Source organism: Miscanthus floridulus, chromosome 16, assembly GCF_019320115.1.
Source record: "Miscanthus floridulus cultivar M001 chromosome 16, ASM1932011v1, whole genome shotgun sequence".
NCBI classification, from domain to species: domain Eukaryota; kingdom Viridiplantae; phylum Streptophyta; class Magnoliopsida; order Poales; family Poaceae; genus Miscanthus; species Miscanthus floridulus.
This window is the reverse complement of record NC_089595.1, coordinates 48033172-48049620: the sequence shown is the minus strand read 5'-3', so window position 1 is coordinate 48049620 and position 16449 is coordinate 48033172. Positions and strand designations below refer to the sequence as shown.

The 16449-nt window shown below is 41.4% G+C and overlaps 1 protein-coding gene across 1 annotated transcript; it reads right to left on the bottom strand.

The window, feature by feature from the left end:
- Positions 1–5540: 5540 nt before the first annotated feature.
- LOC136511854 (uncharacterized) lies at positions 5541–15931 on the bottom strand. Its single transcript, XM_066505884.1, has 12 exons — positions 15692–15931; positions 14052–14179; positions 13888–13950; positions 12424–12545; positions 12198–12313; positions 11316–12120; positions 10224–10955; positions 9906–10127; positions 9540–9635; positions 9258–9452; positions 8353–8466; positions 5541–6443 (listed from the first exon to the last, which is right to left on the bottom strand). The coding sequence occupies exons 1-12, from the start codon at positions 15805–15807 to the stop codon at positions 6183–6185; spliced, it is 2970 nt and encodes a 989-aa protein (XP_066361981.1). The 5' UTR covers positions 15808–15931; the 3' UTR covers positions 5541–6182.
- Between the last annotated feature and the right edge of the window lie 518 nt (positions 15932–16449).

Genomic DNA, 16449 nt, shown 5'->3' with positions numbered 1-16449 from the left:
GGGCCTCTGTATTATGGGTGCATCGCGTCGTACTGCATCGCGAGAAAAGTAGGAATCGAGGGGTGAAGATGAATGAGACAGAATAAAAAAAATACGAGACAGACATCCAAACACAACCAAATACACTCAACTGTGCTGGGATGAGGCCCCTATACTACACGCCTCGTGAAGAACGGAAGTCGCTAGGCATCCCAGCACCGAGCACGCGCAGTGCCGGCCGGCGACCCGGCGTGGTCGATGTGACGCGTACTGCATGCGTACTGTCCGTGCCGTTGCCCTCTATCGGCCGCCGGCCGTCGTCTCGTCTCGCACCCAGCGATTAAAGAGGGAGGCGGATCGGAGCGGCGGACAAGGACGCGCGGGCGTGGGGTGTCGGGCCGCCGCCGGCGACACGGCCCCGACCGCGGGATCCGCCGGATGTCGACACCGCCCCCACGCGCACGTATCGGTTTCCGACGGCCGCATGGGAAGCCGATCCCTCCTCCGCACGGACTGACAGGACAGACGCCTGCTGCTGCACAGCTACCGTACGTGCGTGTGCTGCTAGAACTCCACTACAGTACTCACTGGAGTAGGTATACTCGTACTCCACTACAAAAGCAACACACGCATGCCGCATGGATGTTTTTTTTCCTCAACGCGACTGTCCGCATGGATGTTTTGGGCCAGCCCAACACGATTCACACCAACCCTGTGGACTCCTAGCAACGCCAAATGGTTTTTTTTGGGGGCAAAAGTAGCTCAATGTCAAACCGCTTTAATGAACCTATCCCTCTAAATCTGCCGCCATATATCCAAATATATTTTCTGAGGCGAATAAAGGTTATTGTTGAATTAAAGACGGCTGAAAACTAATTAGAGTAGCTTCTGGAAAAATATCTGCAGTATATGTAGCAGATCTCCTGCTTTCTACTCGGGATAGAACTGTAGCTCGAGAAAGAAGGAAGTGGGAGCTCCTACAACTTCTCAAAAATTACAAATCTAAATGAGGAGGTTTTGCTATTGATCTATATCTCTTATAAAGCTAATCCCCACTACAAATATATCTTAACATGCAATTCATACACATCACCCCCAACTAACTATATTCAAATCATCTCCCACAAATAACCATGTAATCCTACTAATTTTCAACTCTAATTGCAAGCTATCCATATGCATCATCTCTACTCAATTTCATTCTAACTTCTTCATAATCCCCTCACAACACGCGGGGTATCTTCTAATTTCTTTAAAAGATGAGACTCTACAAGATAAGTATCTAGAAATAAGTACATGTCATTCCTATTAACATCTTTTTGAAGGTTTAGTACAAGATTAACTGATTAATTAGGTTCTTCATTATCTCTCTCTTTGCATGGTTGAGTCAATTATAAATGAAATTAGATCAAATCTTTGAACGTCCTATGTTGAATTTAGTAGGCGAACAAGATCTTACCCTTTTAGTGGTCATGTCTTGATTTTTATGGTATCATTTTTTTAATAGGGATTAAGTTTGGGTCTGTCACTAGACCTAGATTTGGAATTATTTTGTTAGTCAATTATTAGTTTTTTGAAAGGAGATTGAGTTTGAATCAACAATGGGATGAATATGATTTTTTGCCAATTATTGCTTTCAGCTGTTGATTACAATAAAGTGATTCTCTCCTGACCTCTAGCATTGAAATGTCACGTAGATTGCATATGAAATAGGTTTTCTATTGGAACAAAACCACCCCTTACTTATTGGAGAACGTCTTGGTTGATTGAGAGATCCATCTAGCTGCTCAGGTTGCTCCAGAGTTTGTGGCGTAAATTAACATCGACAGCTTCCGTGATTCAATCGCATATTCCTATTTATATATTTCAGTCTTCGGTTCACAGGTTCACCTCTTGCATCCATGATCATAATTACACGACCATTTTCGATTCAGAGGTTGAAGAAACAAATGGCTCGATGCTGATGATAAATGGAATAGGACGTGATTGCTGATGCTACAACATATAAACATGACATGTTATCATGATCTATTAGAGAGAACAAATTTTACGGGAGACGCGATTAAAAATATATATGTTTTCAGCCACAACAATATATATAGGAATCGATAGTAGCTTGTTCTGTAGGAAAGGAAAAGACCTGCCTTTTCAGCATGTCTAATCCACTTTCATCAGCAGCGAAATGTCGGTGAGGGGCATCTATTAATAGGAAAAATCTACTTTATATTCAGCGTTCACAATGGACACATGTTCACAAATCACAATGGTCAGCTTAGCTCGACCTCTAGCTTAGAGACGGTAAAAAGCTGAGGTTCCTTCAAAAGATTAAAGCGCATTTGATCAAGTCTCCGGCTACATTATTTGCCATGGAATCTGACTGAACTTTCAGATAAACTCGGCCTATATCTACCTCAATGCAACCAGAAATGAGTAGATGCAATCGAGATGAAATATTCGAGCTACAAATGCTGGGAGAAAGTTATTGTAATGGGACTGGAATATTTGTAGACCATCAACTCATCTAGGAGATGAGCTAGCTAGTGTGTTACAGGTATTAGAGCACTTTTTGCTGAAACCAGAAAAACACTGAACAAGAGAGGAAAAGCTGAGAGCTATGTAGGAAAAAAAAAAACAGAGAGATAAGGAGAAGATCTGATTTGCACATGTACTTCGATTGACAAGCAAAAACATTTGCACCCCAATGGCGTGCCCCCACCCTATGACCTAGCTAGGTTCCAACAAGCTCGGGTCATCACCGTTTAAATATGAACAAGTGGTGAAGCAATCTGCTATGTAGACTAAGAGTAATCTAGAGCGGAATTATTTGATGGGATGTGAGTGCAAAATGTAGATATTGAGATTTGCATTTAAAATAATTAACGCAGAGTTAATGGAGAAGTCAAATCTTAATTTATGTTGTTGTAGTTAGCGTTGGGATTCATGCAATGGAACTTCCCAAAAGATGATCAGTAATATGTGTAAGATTATATACATTAGTTCAAAGTGATGTTATTAGATTTATGACGGAATGTAATTTCATAATACAAATACTTTTTGTAAAATAGTGGTCAAAGTTTAGAAATCAGCCACATCACAGATATTTCAGTTATTGTACTAGTCTTAATTCTTCGATATACTATACATGTCAAAGTGTCCAGAGCATATAATCAGAAAGATTAACTAGGGGGTGGAAATGGATGTCCAGTTATCCATTTTGTTCAAATTTGTATCTGATAAAATTTGAATATGGATATCCATATTTGCATTTGTTTATGATATGGGATGCTAAAATAGATGTATCCAAATCCACTAGCGGCTGATGCTCGATGGACTCGATGGGCCTTGGCGGGCTTGACAAGCTTGGGGCTTTTTTGTTTTTTTTATTTTTACTACCGGTTTGTATAACCAACCGACGATGATAATGATTTCACCGCTAGTCCAAAACCGGCGCTAATAATCGATATTAACACCAGTGACTTTCACCACCGAGGGCGAAACCGATGGTGATGGCTTCTTTAGAGGCGACGATGATGACATATCTGTACTGATAATGAAACTTATATGGAATTTTTAGTGGTTGTTATATGCTTTACGTTTTGTGCCCCTATACTAATACTCCATTGCAAATTGTAAATTGTTGTGGCTTTTCTAGCTACATAGTTTTTACTATGCATCGAGACACAATATATATTTAGGTGTGTAGCAAAAGCTATGTCCCTAAAATAGCCCGAAGGAATTTAAATGGCGGGAGTAGATATTAATGCTTAATTGGGAAAATATGTAGTAGACGTGCTACTAGATAGTTAGATAAAAACATGAAGACCAATTCAAACCACGTACGTGTTTCTCTTGTCTTTTCATTCGTCAAAAGTACCTATTTACTCCGATCCTTTCTCGTGGTTTGTCGCCAGAGATCAATTACATGCGCCGGGGCCAAGTTAGATTAACATCAAGCAACGTAAGTACACAAACAAGCTTGTTAAACCTATTTGTCGAGCTCAAGCCCCTTGCAAATTACGTGGTTAATAGACTGAAAGAGGCAACTAACTGGGACGTTTTGTAGCCAGTGTGCATCTAGTTCTAGGGGCCGGGTGTTTAGACAACTGGACTTTCGGAAGAAGGGCAAAGCGTCATCTGTCTGGCGCTGTTGTGCCCCTGGTGACGGTGCTCGTGCTCTGGCCAAAACAGCACTGCTAGTCACGCAACAAGCGCACGTACTCGATCCATGGCCCATGGGAATGCAGTGACCGCCGACAAAGGCAGAGAGCGAGGTCATGGACCCTCCGGCGAAAACCTGTTCCCGGAGAAAACCTGGCCATCATAACCCGACGCGAGCTGGCTGGCCACCACCCACGCCAGTCGCCGTCGCCGTCGCGCCCGTCTGCCGTCATCGCCTCCATCCCTTACCAGTGCCCGGGCACAGCACGATTTCGGAGCGGCTCACTCCGGCCTGGCACGTTCAGGGAAACCACCGCCGTGGACTCACCGGCCAACCTCGTGCGCCGTGTCACGGCACGATGAGCACGCACTTTCGCCGTGTCACATTCCCAGCTCACACAGGAAAGGGAAATGGCTCTCGCCACGGTCGGTTTAGCTGCTAGGCCCGGCCGTCTCCTTGTGCCGGCGGTTGACACATTTCGGGCTCAGGCAAGCCGCCGCGGTGCGTTCGCCACACCACAGTGCAGTGCTGGTCCATAGCCCCCCGTTCCATCAGGTAAAAAGGAGGCCTCACATCGTACACCATCACCACTTTGGCTAGTGCACCCCAGCAGCACCTGGGGTACTTGCAACTGCGAAAGGGAACCCCGGTAAAGCGGCACCACAGCTAGAGCTAGCTGATGCGCAACGCTTCAGGCCCTAAGGTCTAGCTAGCTGCAAAAGATGCTGAGGATTTGACAGATTTACCGGTGCAAAGCGCAAATCGGTCTAGCAAAAACCGTTGATTCTGGGGGGTCGATTATTTGACTATTGCCCACAATAACCTGATGAAAGCGAAGTTGGGTTTGGGTTTGAGCCATACGACCTCGCCACAAAGCAAGCATTGCTCAGAAGTTTAGCATGGGAGGGGCAAAGAACCAAGCACCGGAAGGAAAAAAAGGCACAGAAAAGCAAAGGCCTCAATGGATGGACATGACCCCTCCTGCTGCCTTAGCCTGAGAACTCGACTTCCATCATCTACTACTCGCAATTGCTTCGGCCAGAAAAGCCACCGCTTTACCTGATCTCTCCCGATCATGGCAGACATCTCACATCTCATCCCTGCCGCCATGTGCCAGGGCTGGGGCTAAACCGGTGAGAGCGCTCCACCGTTGCGAGCATACCATATTACCATGATTGAAGCTCACGACTTCTACCAGTTTACCACCACAGAAAAGAGAACCCATACCTGTGATTTTGCATGGGCGACCTGAAAGCTCACTTCCACCTTAGGTTGGTTGCAAGTGGGCGATGGGGCTTGACATGAAAGAACCTGAGACAGACTAGACAGGCTTGCATGTCACACTGACAGACCCAGGGGCCCAAAGTACTATATCAACACTTTATTGAAGTTTAAGATCTGAGCAATGGTGTAGCATCCAGATTTCAAAAGAAAGATAACCTTGTTTACAGAATACTATAAATCTTTAAACGGTACCTGACTTGATCACTGATATCGTTAACGTACACACAAAATCGATCTATCAGGAAGTAGCAATACGCATCGTTGGTTCAATGATGAGGTTGCTACATCACCTTCAGAACAACCACAGCAAAGAGCATCTTGTGTAGCCCAGCCTATCACAGGCTAACAACAGAAGTAATGACAGTACAGAGGAAGAGAAATACAGTTTCTGTCAAGAAAAGTATAATGATTGAAACAAGACGAGCTCATTAAGTTACAAGAGAAGCGGAAACCCTCTATCAACAACAATTTGCTAAATAGTTTGGTTACAGCTTACACATTATAAGCAATCCATTCATGCCACCTGCGCTCTGATAATCCTTTCATGTCATTTCCAGAACTTTTAATTGCACAAGTGGCTTTCTATAAGGCTTCGGCAGTGTGTCAATTCACAGCAGATAGGCTTTGTTGTCAAACGGTTACATGAATAAAGGCCTAATCAAAAGTGAAACAAACTCTAGCACTAAAATGAAAAGGGGGAAGGACAAGGAAGCTGACTAGGGCCCAAAATTTCGTCCGCATCAGAACATTGAGGCCTCATTCACCTCCATTTGTCTCTCAACTCCTTTTTCTCAGACCAAATCCAAGTAACAATAATGGCACCAACCAAGACTGCAATTGTGATTAGAAGCAGCGCATAGCTGAATTCATCGGTGAGGGAATCATAGGTTCTTGACGGAGCAAGCTGGGTGTAGAATAGATCAACACCATATGTGAAAACAAGAGTAGTGGACTCCAACTTTGCAGGAATAGAAACAATTCCTCGCAGGGCCTCCACTTGATGAGAGTGCGTCACAAAGGACTGAAGGGGAAACAATGAGAAAAGTGTGAATCACCCATTAGCAGAAGCTAAATTAAACAAACGAAAATAAAATGAATGTCTCATAAATATTGCCGGTATCAGCAAACCACCACACAAATCAAACCAAAGTTATTTATTATTCCATTTTATACCTTTAATAGACATCTAACTATTAGTTGAATTTGACATAGCAAGGTTTCATTACTTAGTTCCCTTAGGTGTATATGAGGTATTTGTAGTTCAGAAACTATTTCATTGATAATGGTCTGATGGCAACGGGCCGGGTGAAGCATCTGTTAAGGTATAATAGTCAAAGGACATTAGTGCAATCTCTCTAGTCTAGGGTTACGTCTTGTGTCTCCCATGTACTCTATGTATTGTCCCACCTTCAGTTGAGTCCTCCTTTATTATTCGTAACAGCATCCACAGACCCACCCCCAAAACCCGACAGGAAAGCTTGATATTATTACAAGGGATTTGCTACCAAATAAAAAAGAAGAGTTACAACCAACTAGTAGTGCTCCCAGATAAAAATTGAAGCACGAGCAAGGAGTAGCACAGAGACATGCAAGGTCGCAAGGAAGCAGATGAATAGATAGATTGAAGGGATAGTGCTAGAACATGAAAGGAGTAGCACAGAGACACATGCAGCAGGCAGTGTGCTGCACCTGTGCAGCTATGCCTGCACAGGATTCCTGTTCACCTATGCGGCAGCGCAGCAGCAGGCAGCGGTGCTGCGCCCATGCAGGATCGAGCGGCGACGAGCAGGGGAGTACGTGAGGTCGCGAGCGCATGCCGAACGGAGGTGCTGGCGCGTCCTGTACTCCCGTGCGGCGTCACAGTAGCTGCTGTTTATATACCTAGGGTTACTCTTGGGCTGGGCCTTATTACATGGCTGTTAAAATTTTGGGTCCCCGTGAAGCACCCGTGGGAGAAATCACAGACCTGACCCCGCCCCCGCCCCCGCCTCCACCCCCACCGGGTCCAAAACCCGCGGGGACCCGCCCCGTTGCCAAGTTACTCTGTCATCCCTATTGAAAGGGGCAGCCTTGTATCCATCACACAAATCAAACCAAAAGTTGTCTATTATTCCATTTTATACCTTTCATAGACATCTAACTATTAGTTGAATTTGACATGGCAAGGGTTCATTACTTTCCCTTCGGTGTATTTGAGGTATTTGTAGTTCGGAAATTATTTCATTGATGATGGTCTGTGTCATCCCAATTGAAAGTGGCAGCATTGTATCCATCAGGAGTCACACAAACAATTACTATATCCCCCCTCTAAAAATATCTCATCCCAACCTTTTTCTTGCTCTCTCCTACCAATGTCCAAATCTTCGGATAACCATTGTTAGTTATGTTTCACAAAAATAAAATACATGTGCTGCATTTTATGAATATAAGCATTTTTCGAACCATCCGCTACTAATGCTAGATATCTGAGTCGTTGTTAGAAAAAAATGCAAGAAGTTATGGAACTTTTCAGAAACAATATGTTTCTAATTTTACTAAAAGCCAGATCCATCACCAAAGAATGCATAAACAACTTAAATGTTCTGTTGAAGCTAGTTACAGTATCCCAGTCAAATTACAGAATGATGAAAACACCGCAGTATACACATGTTAAGCATTCCTGTACTTGAAGCAATATAGTTTGAATGTACTAAGAAATTAATCCTGTACTTGAAACAAGTACCATAACTCAGATTTGCAACTTGCATCATAGGTCCTTGACTATTAAAAACATATGCCGCCATTTTAATCATATGAATAATAACGAAAAGAATCCAAATGTAACACCTATTTACGATTTCTCCTTTTTGCAATACAAGATCATGGCAAAATATCCACAATTAAATATTGTACAGGGAAGATGTATGGAACATCAAGACCGAAACAAATACCTGGGGTATTATAGGCAAAGAATCTGTTAATGGTATAATGCCCTCTTCTTTTTCTTGTTGTGTCGGGTTCACTGAACGACGCGGATCAAGATAGCGCTTATCAAGTGCCAAAACCTGCCATATGATTGAGAAGAATGTCAATCTAGCATTATTTACCCATATAAATGACAATTAACCCTCCACATTAATTAATTAATCTAAAAACAGTGCAACCCATTTATATACAATATAATGTTGACCAAACAAATAGGCCCCACTAATTTTAAATGGCTTGACCTATGATGCATAGGTCTCCTTACAGTTGAAATCTATGGTCAACTGATATTAAGCTTGAGCAGACAAGTGGAGCTATGTTGGAACCAATCCTGATGCCCATGTCAGTGCTACCTCCATGTTGTACGAATGGTAATTAGTACATAATCACCAAGCAAGGAGTTAACAGCAAAATATTCATTTCACTAATGCATCCGTATGAGCTCAGATAGGTTGATCTAATCCAGCTAAGCAGCAGCAGTATATGGGAAAAGGCTCCACCTTACAGAACTCGGAAGAATAAATTCTATTCCAGTGCCACTGAATGAGCACTTGAGGTCGAGCTGTATAGACATGTTAAAATGCTGATTGAATTGCTATGGAGCAGTAGACTAGGAAATTCCTATGCATTTCAAGCCTACAGTAATAGATATTAATAAAACAATTTTCAAACAAAATTGAACCTGCTTGCATCGGTAACTCGAATGCCCAAAGTTTATCCTCAAAAGCTGTCAGTTTACCTTACACATTTTTTTAAAAAAAAAGAAAGGCAGCACAGAATAGTGGCTAATAAACAAATAAAAATAGAAATAGTAGCACACATTATACTGCTCTATTGTACACTGGAAAAGTAAGAAATAGAGACAACAGACCTGGTCACCAATAGTACCAATCAGAAGCTGCTTGGAAGTGATCCCCTTAGCCGTTTGTGTAACTGCCATTGCATTTACTGAATGGGTGAAAAAGAATGACTGGGATTTTACTGCCACCTCAGGGCGCGCATAAGATGTAATTGGTGCCGAAAGATTATGCTTCCCAAGTATGAGCTTCATGACATCTTTATTGTCCTGCATAAAATACTTAGTGCACTTAATATTACTACCACCATCATAACAAAAAATAAGTGTACATAATTAAGACAGCATAAGTCATACCGCCCTAGATTCATCATATATCTCAATCACCGCCATTTCAAATCTGTGAGCTCGCAGATTAAAATAATGATAGACAACCCAGTTCTCGCTCAAAACCTAGAAGAAGCATTAATCATGTTATAAGCAGAGAACCTTTTACAATCAGAAGTGATGAAATGCACAAAATCATTCTGGATCCATAGCTTTGTTGAGATAAATTTATTCTGAACCAACATATTAACAGCATATGATTGTGCGTGTTTCAAAACTCCATTGTGCCATGCAAGCAAGTTTGGTATGCATATATTAAGAGCCAAATGGGCCATCACTGGAAACAGGGACTGCAAGTGCAAGTGGCAAAAGACTAGTAGATACAGATATACTTACTGCATGTACAGGGCCTTGTGCACCATGATGAGTCACACGATGGAGTATGCGTCCAGTGACTGCATCAATAAGATATGCAACAAGTGAAGCTTCTTCAGGTAGCGCAGATCCAATATCACCAGCAGCTTTAGGAGACAAAGTAGCAACAAAAACTAAATTCTTTGACAAGTACTTGTACATCACATCATGATCACCAATTATCTTAGCTTGGGTATGAACAACCTTCAAATAAGAAAATGAGACAGATAAAATATTATTTTGTAGTTAGTTTTAAGTTACAAGATATTCCATGAATAAAGAAGTAGATAATGAACAGACCTCATTCATCTTTCGCGTTTCAGAGATAGCAATCCTTTCAGAATCAGAAGGAAAGATGATGGACCATAACTCCTTCATACTGAAGCAGTACTCGTCACCCAAATTGAGACCACATGACTTCTGTAATGAATACCCTTTAATAACATTTGCCTGAATATCTACAGAGTAGAAATACAGGTTTGACATTTCATGAAGAAATACATTGAGGGCGTCTGGAGATTTCGGATATAAATGAGCATTGGAATTGGAATCAACAATCAGATGAAGTCGCTGCTCTGATGAATCCTTCAGTGTCAAGGGGATAATTTGGACAACAGAATGGTCAAGTTTCATAGAGTTCAGTTCTTCTCCAGAGTATGAATCAAGAATAGAGAATACACCAGGAGTTGAAGATTCTGCTCCAGATTTGCCAACAACAAGTACAGATGGGTTTTCACGCATCACACTGTGATGCGGGACCTGCCATTGGTATATCCTTAATGCAGAAGGCATTCCACCAAATCTGGAGGCACGAAGAGATGGCAGCAAGTTTGACCAGATAACGCGTCCATCTCCAGTGTGCAGAGCCATCACTTTGCCAGCCTTTGTCAATACAACAAGGAGTTTGCGAAATCCATTATGGTCTCTTGTCATCTTGTTTTTCTCAGAGCTTTTTAGTCTCAATGCTTGGATTGCAGCAACTTCATCAGCATTAGCAAGCATTAGAGTTCCTTTGAGTTTCAGCATGTGTCCCTATGTAAGAATCACGAGTATCATAAGCTAATTCTGAGAAGAACATCCAATAAAATGACGGGCCACACGCAAGAAAACATGAATGAATAATTGAATACCATTGTATCACCTCATGATAACAATAAAAAATCTTAGATCGACACTGACAAATTTCTTAGCACATTCTAACACATTAGCTACAAGTAACTTGTGCACCAAACATACAAGCAAGCCATTAAATTGTAGGGAATTTGAGAAAGATCTTAAATTCACCATAATGTTGGAGCCTTCAGATTCTCTAATAAATTTTCCAAAATAACATTTATCTAAAGCATTTCCGAATAATGAATAACTAAATAAACAGCAGTTTCTGTAGGTTACCTTAAGCCACTCAAAGAGATTGTGTTCCACATCGGCAACTGATACACCATCCTTCTCAACAGGCAATTCTGATGTTGTTACATCAACAATTGAAGCCAGCCCATCCTCTCTGCTCCAAACAACCTCACCTTGTTGAATTAACAAGAGTGAATGATCCTCCATTACAACCAAAGCTCGAAAACCATGAGATTTGTCAGTTCGAATATAACTATTCAAGAAGACCTTCTCAACATTGCCCCTGTTTTGGTCTATATTAACCTTTTCTCTAATAATTTCACTGCTTAGATCACTCGTAAATTTTACGATAAACTCAATTTCGGAACCCAAATGTTGCACAACGGCAAAAGCTTCGTCTTTTTCTGTAATAGTCAGGGAATCACTCACTGCAGCTGGCTGGTCAAATCTCTGAAGTACTTCCAATCCATCAATACCTTTGAGCTTCAGAAGGGAAATAGAAGATGATGTTTGCAAAGATATGACGCCATTGGACAAAGATTGAATCTTGAATGATCCTGATAAGTCTTGAACAAGATCTGAAACATGCACCTTGTTATAGCTAATTCTCTCACCCTTGAATTCAATAAGTAACAGACTTGATCTGGCCTTATCTAATGCTACCAACACATTATCAGAACCAAGTACTGTTTCACCACATAATCCACCAGGGAGTGACTCTTGGATATCCTTTAGTATCTCTCCAGTTTTAGCACTCAAGTGATACAAAGCTAGCTTCGAGGAACCAGCAAGTCCTAAAGCATATACAACATCATTTTCAGGTGATTGGAGAATCCGCTTGATTTCCAAGCTGCAAGGTTGTTAAAGTTAGGTTCGTATCATATTCCCAATGCCCTGAACAAGACAACAGAGCAGAATAATACATACCCATCAATAGAAAACTCCTTTTCCCATGAAATTGCCCCATCAATGCTTGATACAGCATAAATCCATCGTCCGGCTGAAACTAAAACCAAGTTGTCCTTGGCCACTTTATTGTTTGACTGCAAAGAATAAAGGCCCATCACTCAAGAAAAGTACTATAGGAAACATCACAATTGCATTATCAACATATGATTTCTCAGAAAATAGAAAATGCACTGTGCGCACAGACCATAACATGCAACTGCGGATCTGATGCTGCGGAAGTTCGAAGGTTAGTTTCCCAGATCATCTGTCCATCTGGAAGATTCCATGCCCTTAATATAGTTCCTCCCGAAGAAAGAGTTAGAACATCTGAGAGAAGACATGCCAAAAATTAGATTGTCGTAAACATATGCGGAAAAATAAAAAAGAAAAATCAACAAAAAGGTGCCGCTATCTCCCATAAGCAAATCTTAAAAATCATAACTCCTTTCATAATCGGTGTTGTTAGTTAGTAACAGAATCATGTGTATATGTTGATGACATAATGGTTGTTCATACCAACAGTTAAGTAATCAGCCAGCACCCAATAGGTTAGATGAACTATCTCCCATAAGCAAATCTTAAAAATCATAACCCCTTTCATAATCAGTGTTGTTAGTTAGTAACAGAATCCCGTGTATATATTGATGACATATTGGTTGTTCATACCAACAGTTAAGTAATCAGCCAGTACCCAATAGTGGACGAATAGAGTTTTAGTTTTCATTACTCCATATCAATCATGTTTAGTAATATATATGTCCATAAATAAATGTTATTCTCACATACCAAAAAAGAAAGGAAAAGAATAACCTTGAACCACTAAGGTCTAAATTGTAGCTATTGCTTCGTAAGTTAATAATAACCATGGTCCATGGATACTAGAGTGATATCCTGTACAGATCAAACTTGCAAGTGTCTCTCACATATCTTGTGTGGGTAATTGATACCAAGACCACAAATTTGCCATTTCAGTTTCCTATCACTACGCAACTAACATTGTTGCGTGCTTATACTAGTGATATCTCATTTCATTCTGTAGTACCAAGGTTTAAAATTAATTTGAGGAGCAACTGACAGTAATCAATCAGACCTATGAGGTCTTAATCCAGGATCAAATACTGAAATGTTTACCAAAGTCTAATCAGAAGAGATTTCATACACACTGAAAGACTAAGCTTTTTACCTTAAGAAATACATTTTTTTCTATAGTTGCACGAGTCATTTTTTTCTTGAACTAAACGAGTCATTTTGTTTTAGATTTGAGTTTTGAAAGCATGCACATGTGGCTACACATGAAATGGATTTTCAGGATGTTACCCAGAACAACTTTGCATGTTCTCCAATGCTAGTTATTTATTAATGTTGAAATGTTTAGCAGTTTAGGTAGTACCAGTCCTAACTCTGCCCCCCTCATCGAGTTTTTATTTCCCAAGAAATCCTGGTTCTCGAATCATTGGCCTTACTTCCAGGTAAGAAATGAGTACAAAAAACTATAGTTTCAAATGCAGAAAAACGAGTTATTTGGAGGATAAAGTTAGCAAGACTGGATGCCAAGCAAACAAGGAATCCCATGAGTGGAAGAAACATAATAGAATGAAATAAACAGACAGCTGTAATAGAGCAATTTTCTCAAGGACAAATCTCCAAGGGAAACAAAGATTTGACTCACATTTTCCATGTGATAGACTAAGCTGATCCAAGGGGTCATTGTTGTCAATGACATGTCGCCAGACTGCACCACAAAAAATCCACAGATATTAAGGACAGAAAAGTGTGAAGAAAATATAAGAAACTGCACTTTTGATTTGCTAATCTGTGAACATGAAGGCTCACATATATCTCCAGAACGTAGATCAAGAGACGAGATCACATTTTCCTCTGTCATGACCACAACACGCCTCCTCCCACTCTTCTGGCTGTGGTAAACTGCTTGCTTTACTTTGCCAATGTACTTCTGATGCCTGTGAAGAACATACATATTAAAATGATTCTGTTGGATTACTCCAAAAGACTGCATGTAGGTAGCTAAAAATCAAATGATGTTAAGGGGTGCAGCAGCTAGCAATAACTGATTGTCTGATTCCATATCAAAATAGTGAACACTACAGCAGTTTAGCAAAGAATGAGTTTCTCATATACAGAACTAAGACAACACCGCAGGACACATCATGAAACAAACATAGGCTTCTCGATGGGTTAGCACAGCCTGTTAGCAATTGAAGAGAAGTACTAGATGTCATGGCCCCCATAAACCTGATTAAGAGAAAGGAGGAATCATGGACACTGAAGCAATTCAGCAAATCTGATAATGACATCTTGTGATATATGCTCGGACATCAGGTGGATAATAACAGGATAACTACTGTATGACGAGGGACAGGATGGCACAGGCTAAATACTAGAGGCTTTAAGGAGTTCGAAGACTCGAGGAAGGATGAGGGAGACCATGAACTGAGAGGAAGAACATTTAGGGGGAAAGAAAAAATCATACTTCCATCGTGATAATTATTAAGAAACTTTATCTCTAAAGTAAAGGGCGTACCCAGTGCAGAGAGCTCCCGCTCTGTGCGGGGTCTGGGGAAGGGTGTTAGTGGCAAGCCTTACCCTCGCCTGTGCAATGCAAGGAGACCACGACTCGAACCCGGGACGTTCCAGTCACAGGCGGTAAGACTCTACCGCTTGCACCAGGCCCGCCCTTCAAACTTTATCTCTAAAGTAAGAAACATAAATCCGATACACTAAATGTATTTAAAAGAAAATATACAAAAGTAATACAGTAACTAAAGGTTAAGCTTAAATCCTAATTTAATCTTAATTATGCAATGCAGTAACCAAGAATTAACTGCCTGCACTGCATGCATACATAGGTGAACCATGTTGCGATACTCAGACTGGACCAATGAGAAACTAGATTTGCCAAAAGGGACTTCACAATGAATACATGGATGCAGTTCACTAATATCCATGGTACAAAACCTAACCTTCTGTGGAAACCATGCAAAGCATGCACCAGGGAACATCAAGCATTCAAAAAAAAAGCAGACCTCATCCACAAAACACAAACCAACTCAGGCTCACACAAACTGCTCTTTATTCGAATGATGAAGCCCATGCCCATCCATGAATCTAGCCCAAGAACAAATTCTCTGTATACTCGCTAAATAGCTAAAAACCAGAGAATTTCGAACTACGATGCAATCACTGTATAATCGCTAAATAGCTAAAAAAAACTTCTCTACTAGCCCGACAGGACTAATCCGCAACACCCACCGCTACTACTACTACAGAATTCAGTTGGAAGCTCGCAAAACCACTCCCTGATTCGCCGAAACCTAGCAAATCTGTACTGACACCGCGCACAGCTCCTCAAAACACAATCCTAATCGTGATCTGAACTAGGAGCTCGAAGTTCCGTTGCGTCGCGCCGGCCTAAGCTAAGGGCGGATCGGATCTAGGCGAGCGAGTAGACGTACCAGTCCGCGAGGCCGACTTGGTCCTCGTAGATGGCTGTGGCGAGGGTGGCCAGGGAGGCGAAGACCAGTAGCCCGGCGAGGAGGACAAGCAGGGAGCGGCGCGGTGGCGCCGCCATCGCGGCGGAGAGGCGGGGCTCGGAGTCGAGCTCCGATCTGACGGCGGCGGAGGGGTGGCGTCGTTTACTGTTTGCGGTTGGGGCGAGTCACCGAGGAGTTCGGGATTTGGGACTTGGAAGTTATGCTGGGCAGTGCCAGAGCGGGCCCACGTGATGGCTGGACCCAGGTGCCGTCGTGACGATGCCGGACGCCGGAGATCACAACGAGTAGTTCGATTTCGGACTAATCTGTGCGTCAGATGTCTTGACACTAATCGAAATGAAATTTAACTTCAACTCTATTATCAGAAAAAAAAGTTCAATTTTATTATTCGAAAATAATTTTCAAATAATAGAGTTAAAGTTATTTGATCGAACTAAAAAAGGTTGGGTTAAAACAAAGTAAGAGTGAAATAAAATTTAGAATGGAGGCAATAACTCCTAAGTTAACTACTCTAGCTTTGACCAAATTTTTAAGAATATATCTTAACATCTACTATACTAAATGAATGTACTATCAGGACATATATATGTCATGGTAGATTTATTGAAACTAATATGATAGTAGATTTTGGTGTAGTACTTTTCTATAAGATTAATCAAAATCAAAACAGTTTGACTTAAGATAAAATTAAAAATGAACTGTAACTAAAAATGGGAAAG